The 9,341-nt window shown below is 38.6% G+C and overlaps 1 protein-coding gene across 1 annotated transcript in view; it reads right to left on the bottom strand.

Moving 5' to 3' along the window:
• Positions 1 to 959: 959 nt before the first annotated feature.
• Positions 960 to 9,341, bottom strand: part of ccn4b (cellular communication network factor 4b) — a 66,762-nt gene continuing 58,380 nt past the window's right edge. The window contains exons 3-5 of the mRNA XM_060823776.1: positions 8,083 to 8,340; positions 4,980 to 5,173; positions 960 to 4,186 (exon numbers count right to left, since the gene is read on the bottom strand). Of these exons, the coding sequence (XP_060679759.1) occupies positions 3,887 to 4,186; positions 4,980 to 5,173; positions 8,083 to 8,340 (752 nt within the window). The 3' untranslated portion in view covers positions 960 to 3,886. The remainder of the gene's footprint in view (positions 4,187 to 4,979; positions 5,174 to 8,082; positions 8,341 to 9,341) is intronic.

Genomic DNA, 9,341 nt, shown 5'->3' with positions numbered 1-9,341 from the left:
TATATTAGATGATAAGAAGGACTAGGGATCACATATATAAGAATTTAGGCATGATATGCAAGAGGAAGAAATGTTGAAAAAAGATTGGGTAATGACTTGAATGTCTCCCTTTGAGGTTGCTAGAAGTGGAGGCAATCCATTATTTTAGAAGGAAATTCAATCAGCACGGACAAAAAATAAACTTATTGGATTACAGTGGAATAGAACAGTTAATGGGATTGACATTGGTCACCACAGAGTTAGCAGGAGCTCACTGGGTCAAATGGGTTCCTTGTATGCCTTAATAACTCAGTGACTAGGTGTTTAAGGATGGAAGAAGACTTAAATATTGACTATCTTTTCTTTTGGAGACAGGGGCTTTGATCCATCTTATGTTTTTAGGAATATAGATGAAAATGTTTACTACATCGACAGGTCCGGATGCTGAAAACACAAGTTTAAAAATTAGGGATTAAAATAAAAGCAAAGAACTGCAGATGCTGGAGATCTGAAAGAAAAACAGCATGTGGTTCTGCAGCTTCTTTGAAACTTTGGAATTCTTCTGGAGATGAGTCATATTGGACTCGAAAGATTAACTGTGCCTCTCTCCACAGATATTGCCAGACTGGCTGTGTTTCACCAGCATTTTCTATTTTCATTTGAAAATTAGACAACTGGAAGAAAGAAAATAAAGCAGGTATAATTTTTTTTTATTTAAAGGATTATGCGACTATTAAATGTGCTATGAGGGAAAGATACCAAAGGCAGCAGGATAGATGTGTTCAAGTGACAGTTTATATATTTATATACTTCACATTAGGGTTATGACAACAGAAGACAATCAAATTGTTTTTTAAACAAGGATTAAACTACAAGGTTTAGTATCCATTTTTTGAAAATATATATGTTTTTACTACCCTAAAATAAGAAAAAGCAGACATTTCAAACTTCATTTTTAATATCATCAGAACTCTTATAAGTGGAATTAAATAGATTTTCTTTATTAAAGCATTCCTTTACATATATATAGTTTGTATCCCTGATAACAAATTGTACACTTTTTCTATTCATTTTGCTTTCATTCTATATTGAAGCACCTTGATGTTCAGCAGTGAAACCATTTCACCTCATGGATTTTAAGAAGAAAGCTTATTTCAATAATCTTTGTTTACTTGTGTCCTACCAATCGCTGAGTGCTTTCCATTCTTAGATTGTCATCTTTTACCAGGGAGTGAAGGGTGAGAATCATGGCTCAAGTTTGAACGTTGGCTTTTCCACTGTAAAGCTCAATCAAAATATCTGAAAACAATATTACCCTGTTGTGAGGTGAGCAGACTGGAAGGCACGTTTTATGTTAATGATTAGACTTTCAGCATCTCAATATGGATTGTTTGGACCAAAATCAAAATTATTAAGGTGATTGCATCAAACATCTCATTGTTAATTTATCCACTTTTTTTTATGTCTTTAGCAATCACTGTATTATTGTCCCCACCATCTCCAAATATCCACCAGGATGTGACTGTGTCTAAAGTATTTTTCCACAGAATGTCCTTCTGCCTTCAAAATTGATCAGTTCTGAATTGTAGCTTAAACTCTAAAGTAACAAGTCATATAGTAGCACCTTTATTAGCAAAATAACATCATTATTCAAACAAGGAATTACTGTTTTGGGTTTAAGTACTGAAAGTCTTAATTGCTTCCATTTTGGTTTATGTTATTTGATGCTGGGGTTTGATTAGGGACAAAAAAAACATTCTGATGGCATTTTGGCAACTGGCTAAACAACTTGACTTTTCAAATTGGATGTCATTTTAAAGGAAGAGGTCCTTTGTGAGATGAGCATGTTGCAAAATGTATCTGTATAGATGACTGCTAAATAAAATCTTTATGGTCTGCAAACTCTTTTCTAAATCTGTTCATGCCCATCAGTATGATGATAAGATTTTCAGATGTGTGTAGCTGTTTATTTTTAATTTTCTCATAGTCAAAGTTCATAGGGTTGACAGGCAATTTGAATTTATGTTACTGTTTTGATTTGATAAATGCTTGGTCAAACTGTGACCAAATCACCATAATACTTTCTAGTCATTCAAATAAAAGAAAAATATGGCAGATGCTGGAATTTAAGACAAGAAAAGTAATGCTGAAAAGGTTCAGGAGGTCAGGCAGCATCTGTGGAAAGAAATGGGACCAATGCTTCTGTTTGTGTTGCTGGAAAAGCATCCAAAGAGCAGGAAAATTGACTTTTTGGGCCTGATGAAATTCCTGATTAAGGGCTCTGGCCCAAACCATCAACTTTCCTGTTCCTTGGATGCTGCCTGACCTGCTGTGACTTTCCAGCAACACACTCTCAACTCTGATTTCCAGCATCTGCAGACCTTACTGTCTCCAATGTTTCAGTTTGATGACCTTCCATCTGAACTGCTAACTAATTCACAAACTGTGTTAGCAAGAGGGTTTTTTCGCCCATTTTTGATAGAATATATAGAATAGAATCCTGACAGTGATGAAACAGGCCATTCAGCCCATCAAGTCCACCCTCTGATGGGCATCCCACCCACCTATCCCTTCCCTGTAACCCTGCATATCCCATAGCTAACCCACTTAGCATGCATATCCCTAAATGCAATGATGCAACTTAGCATGGCCAATCCAACCAACTTGCACATCTTTGGACTGTGGGATGAAACTGGAGCACTGAAGAAAACCATGCTGACAGAGGGAGAATGTCTGTGGATTTTGCACAATCTCAAATTTCTCAACTTAGACTCAAATGAGGTTGATTTCATCTGGGCCTATTGCTATAATAATGCACTATCTGTTTGGTTTGGGGAGTATTTGATCCTGTGCCTTTCCCACTTATTTTGAATAAGTTTCCTTGTATAGAAGAGACGGACAAGTGGAACTAGCTGAGCTGCTCTTGCAGAAAGCTAACATGAAAGGGAGGGACTGAATAGTTTCTTTTTAAATGCTGTAAGCAATGTATGAGAACTGTACCAAAGCACAGTGCTCTGAAGGCCTAATGACAGTTAGAAATGCTTAAATATTTCTTCGTACAATTGTGATCTATTCCTCAAAGGTAAGTCTCACCTTCAGCTGAGCAAGCAGCAATCCTCACCAACAGCAAAAGTTCTATAATTAGAGGAATAAGACATCCCACAGAGTACCACAGCCAAAAACAACTTTGATTGTTAAATATGTTTTACTATATCCTTGAATTTTAAGACCTGTGCTAACTTAATTGACCTCATTATAAGAGCATAAGAAACAAAAGCAGGAGTAGGTCATGTAGTCTCTTGAAAGTGCTACCACTAAACTATAGCTAACGCCATTGGCTGTTAATAATAACTTTACTTGAACTGAAAGTCAAGACAACAGATTAAACTTTCAGCAGATTAGTGTTGATCTCTCTGAAAAATGTATGGAACATTCCCTCAAGATAGCTTTCAACTACCCCTCCTTACAACTTTGGAACTTAGAAGTAACATTCCTACCAATTGATAAAAATTTAAGGAAGTGGTTTTAAGAAAACAGTAGCAATAATTTAATTAATTGTAGGGTCATTAAGTGAACTGTACTTCTCTTTTAAGACAAATAGCTGGCTTGCAATGTAACCTTTACAATCTGGATGTTGATCTAAGTATTAAAGTGACATCACAGTAAATAATATTTTCCTAATAATTCCTGATGGACATTTCCATATATGAAATAAATTCATTATTTTCTACAAAACAAACTAATTTCTTTAAGCGCAGGTAGAGAACTTGTAATTTTCAGGCAACTAACTCACTGAAGATAGGCATGAGATTGCCATCGTTACCACAAGGTGGAAATATATAGATCTTCCTGCCTTCCCAACTCTTTTATCGTCAGTCAGTGGAAAAAACATACATTTCAATTTGAGTTAATTTGAGATTTCAGAGTAGTCGGGATAGTACGACAGATCTGCAAAAATGTCATTGGGACTCGTACACCTCAAGTTGCAGAAACAGGAGTTTATCCACATCAGATTCTTGGAGAAGCTCAGGCCATCAGGACAGTCAAAGTTCACCTCGATGGTCTTTGACTTGTGGGGAGTACAGCATCGGTCATCTGTGCAGACACCACAGTACTTTGGCCGGTAGGTACGACGGCTCACACAGCCAGACAATGTGAAGTTCATGGGTTCTGCTTGCTTGAGAACACTCCGGCATATCTTCCCTTCCTGAGTGGAAAAAACAAACCACCATGATTGAGATTTTACTTGATTGCAAGCACTTTGCTAATTCCCTTCAGAATGTGGAAGAGCGGATTTAAATCACTTCAATGTTTCTCTTCACCCCATGGAAACAGCCAGTTCCCCAAAAAGCCTCTCACTGCATCTGTCATCAAGTTAAAAAATGAAAAGTGACACTTTTTATTTTAGACTCTCTCTCCTCCCTCAGAAAGCATTGTAAGCACCTGTTGTTTGTCCAATGCAAGTGATGTAAACTTGATTGAGCTGACCAAATCCAAATACTGGAACATCGGAAAGCGTTAGCAAACTTCTGTCTTATCTTCAGGGCACAGCTGGAAGCAATATGTTTTGGTAATATGAGTTGTGGGTGTTTTGAATATAGTTTTAAAACTAGCTTTTGTTTTCAAAGTGAATCTCTATAGCAAGACAGAAATCCATGTTTTTCCCTTTCCCAGGTGTGAACAGGTTTAGAATGGTAGTTATTTATATTTCCATATTTTAAACTGTGTGCTAATTAGTTTTAATTCATTGCTAAGTAAGTCTCATTTCTGCAATAAATCAATAATTTTGTTGTTTATTAAAGAAACATGGTTCATGGATCTTTTCATTCTAAACTAAATTTAATTAAAATATTTAATTGATATTGGTGTTTATGTTGTGTTGTGTTCAGTGCAGTGGTAGGAGTTGTAATGCACTTTGCTAGTCTCAGTGATAACACTAAGGAGTCACTTGGGGATGCCTGGGAGTAGAGACGTAGTGAAGTCAAGTAAGGGAATCTTACCTTGATATGCTGTGTAATGTTAATGTTGCAGGGGCGTAAGTAGCAAAGGCGCCTTTCTTTTGATAGTTTGCACTGGTCGTTTTCATTTGAAATCCTTGTAGATATTCCCATTCCACAAGATACTGAGCAGGGACTCCAGGGTGTAGTTTGTACTAAGCAATTACGGCGCCACACTTCTGATTCACCTGTGTAAGCTGGGAATTTATGGAGGTGAGAACTTAGTCAGTATAATCCTCAAGCCAAGTCAGTGACAGTCATTTCTCTTCCTTGCTCCTCACATGATCAAAAGTGTAGTATTAAAATATTTGATACAAAACAAACGTTGGCAGAAAGTATAACATGATATGAACTCGCTGATTGTGTTTTGTGCAATAGCAGTATTGTTGCTTATGAGGTGTAACCAAGGCATGCTGAACTGATTGATGCTTTATTATCTTTACCATTGGGTCAGATTACCTGAGGATGTTAGATAAAAGAACACTGCTAAAGACTGGGAGGAATGGAGGAAAACTGAACATGCACAAAAACACTCTCCGTCTATTGCTTCCAAAACCCTAGATTGAATTGAGAAAAATGCTTTCATATAAGTGACTCTGATCTGGATTCCACTGCCTAGAGGAATGATGATGGCAGGGTTATTGACATATTCAAGAGGGCATTGGATGATTATTTGTATAGAAGAATTGTAAAAGCTGGGATTTCACTGAATCATATTCAAGAAATAGTTTTTCTAATTAGATTTTAAAGGCATCAAGATTTTTAAGGAGCACTAGGATAATACTGAAATATGACACTGAATTAGATGATCAGCCAAGATCATGTTAAAAGGCCAAGCGAACACAAAGGGCTGATGGAGCAGTAAATTCGATGTTTCAGGCAAAAGCCCTGCATCCGGAATCATTTCCAATGAAGGGCTTTTGCCCGAAACGTCAATTCTCCTGCTCCTTGGATTCTGTCTGACTTGCTGTGCTTTTCCAGCACCACTCTAATCTTTACTCTGATCTCTAGCATCTGTAGTCCTCACTTTCACAAAGAGCTGATGGCCTATTCTTGTGCCTAGTTTCTATGTTTCAATATTTCTATTTAAGGAGATGGCTCGGACAGCAGGTGCAGACTTGACGAGCTGTATAGCCTCCTCATGCAGCATAATTATTCTGTGATGGCACCTTCCCTGTAGTAACCCGCCTGCTGAAATCTAGATCAATCTTGTGGCAATTTAGGCCTTCATTAGAGGAAATTTTGAGCTGATTCAACACCAAATAGTGATACAATAATAGTATCATGTAGCGCAGAAGGAGACAGTTTGGTGCATTTTCTTTGAGGAAGTACGGACAGTGAAGAGCTATCCAAGTAGTTTCACTCCTTTGCTCTTCTTCAATAATCTGTCCCCTCCAAGTACCCAATTAATAACCTTTTGAATCATAAAGAAAACTGTATGGTTTTCTCCTAAGTCAGGCCTACTGGGAGTGTCAGTGGTGATGAAGAATAGGAGGTATCAGTAGGTATAAGTGCCCAAATTTGTAATTACTATTACCAAAAGAAAGTGATGATAAGTCTCATAACAGAACAAGTACATTTCAAAGTTGATATATGTACAAAACATACTAATGTTGGTCTTTTTTAGACCATGAACTGGTAAATTCATATTTAGAAGGATGATCCGAATGGCAGTATAAGACTTAGATTGAACAAAAGGCATTTGGAAACTTTGGTCTTCTCTTTGATAATCTGCTGCATGACAAAATCAATTACTGATTGCCCATTTTACCCAAGATGTCCACTCTCTCTTCCCATCCTGACACAAAATAAACAGCTACACCATCATACCTACCATTCGTAAAATATTTTGAATCTGTTTTTTAGTGGGCGGCACGGTGGCACAGTGGTTAACACTGCTGCCTCACAGCGCCTGTAGACCCGGGTTCAATTCCCGACTCAGGCGACTGACTGTGTGGAGTTTGCACGTTCTCCCCGTGTCTGCGTGGGTTTCCTCCGGGTGCTCCGGTTTCCTCCCACAGTCCAAAGATGTGCGGCTCAGGTGAATTGGCCATGCTAAATTGCCCGTAGTGTTAGGTAAGGGGTAAATGTAGGGGTATGGGTGGGTTGCGCTTCGGCGGGTCGGTGTGGACTTGTTGGGCCGGAGGGCCTGTTTCCACACTGTAAGTCTAATCAAATCTATTCTACGCCTAAGCATGTATTGCTATCAGCAATTATGATAACAATAACTTAAACATTCCAGTTTAGCAGTGATGGTGCTCATGTGGAATGTAAACTGAGACTTACGAGCAGGACAATATCAGGTTCGTATCTGGCTTTGTGCTAAGTTAGCTGGTCTCAGTTGAGATAGACGAATAGTTACAAAACTAGCTTCAGAACCCTAGCAGACACAAGGGAACAATCAAGATTCTCACTTGTGACAGGAATCCAGTGACTCACTTGCTTATTTGCATGAGTGGGCACTTGCTACATCTTTGTTCACACTGGTTGTGATTTCTGACTTCTGTAAGCACACTTCCTGTCAGTTAGGCTGCTGACAAATGCTACCATAGGTCACAAATATCACTTATACAAGATTTTGGAGGCTGCTGAGAATTCAATCAAGGAAGCATTAGCATTTTCAGGAGATGACTGAAAACTGGAAGGTAGGAGCAGAAGAATCTTAGAATTTTATAATGGCATAGCACAGGTGGAGGCCATTAACCCCACTGTCTCTGTGCGGACTCTTTGAGAGAGATTAGTCTCACTCCTTTACCACATATAGTCAGCTCTGCTATAATGCAGTAGTTCCATTCTCGTGCAACCACATGTTATAAGAAAATTGCATAAAAGCAGCACCATTTAAACAAATGGAGCCAGAATCACGTTACAACCAATATAGGCTTTAAACGTTTGTGTTACAGAAACGGTGTTTCCAGTTCGTCAATTGTTATTAACGAGAAGCGGGTTATAGCAGAACATGCTAGCTTTGCAAATGTTTTAAGTGTTTCCAATTCTCTCTTGCAAGTTGCTCTTGGAGCTTTTCAGGCTCCAAATTTACAAAGTTTTCAGAAACCTCCATTGAATCAGACCATGGCCGTTCCCATTTCTGCACAGGTTCTCCCACCTGACAGAGACACATGACGAGGGGCAGTCTTCTTTAGCTTCTTTGATTCATCGCAGATCCACTGTTCACAGCATTTTCCTGGTATTTTGACACGCTTGGGATTCTGACACCAGACAAGTGGTGGTCGGGACTGTCGGCACACAGGGATGCAGCCAATTGCACCATTTACACATGTACATTTGTACTTGCAGTTGGGTTGAAAGCTTTGCCCATTGGAATACATGGCTCCGTTGAGCTCACATCCTACTCCAACCATATCTAACAGAACAAAACATCAATTACAAACCTAAAAATTAAGTGCGCATATTACTTAACCATTAATAAAAGAAAACAGTTGATTTATTTGATTTGTCATGATATAGTAACAAGCCATTCACATTGGAGGTAACAAAGACAATCCTTGCTATTCTTATGTCTTCCAGAGGATGGCACTGTTGCCTGTTCAAAAATAGAAAGACTTGCATTTATATAGTGCCGATGAAGTACTCTTAAAGTGTCACCATTGTTGTTATGTGTGAAGTTCCAATGTTTTACAATCAACTGTTTCCTGAATAGCTGATTACTTGTAATGTTTTCAGATTTTTGATAGCAAATAAGCCACAGCAGATAGTCTGGGCTTTCCAGTGGCCAGATAGTTGCTATTTCCAGTGTAGATTTGAGTTACCCATGGTGACACTGCAGAATTTTCAATGTAACAGACTCAGAAGGAATTACTGAAATTGAAAATTCTGCTGCACAATTTCTCTGTGCCTGGGACCCTCAGAAAATATCAATTTAAATCAGGGAATCTGGACGGTTCCAATGCAATTAAGGAAACGTTACCCGGGAAAAGTTAGACTATTAAATAATTTGTCTAACTCCTGAGTATCTATTCAACTGATCCCCATACTTACCTCACAGAGTCTTACTACATCTCCCCAGCTCACTGATACCTCTCAGATCCTGACCTGACACCCTGGAACATGGGAAAATAGAATCAGAAGTAGGCTATTCGGCCCCCAAGAACCTGTTCCATTATTCAATGAGATCATGAGAATGGGACACAATACTTTCCACATTCCTGTCCCCTTCTCCTGTTCTGGATCAACCCCTGCTATCCTCCCCAGGAGCTGACCCTCCATTCCAGATTTGATCCAATGCTCTAATTTCTCTGCTTTGAATCTAAATTCCCTCCAGCCCAAGTGAGCAGACAAGCCCTTCGCTACCTCAATGAGTTTTATTCGCAAAGACAAGTGATTCAAAAGATCCAGTAAAGTCTC

Source organism: Hemiscyllium ocellatum, chromosome 4, assembly GCF_020745735.1.
Source record: "Hemiscyllium ocellatum isolate sHemOce1 chromosome 4, sHemOce1.pat.X.cur, whole genome shotgun sequence".
Taxonomy (NCBI): domain Eukaryota; kingdom Metazoa; phylum Chordata; class Chondrichthyes; order Orectolobiformes; family Hemiscylliidae; genus Hemiscyllium; species Hemiscyllium ocellatum.
The sequence above is the reverse complement of the archived record's forward strand: the minus strand, read 5'-3'. Positions and strand labels throughout refer to the sequence as shown.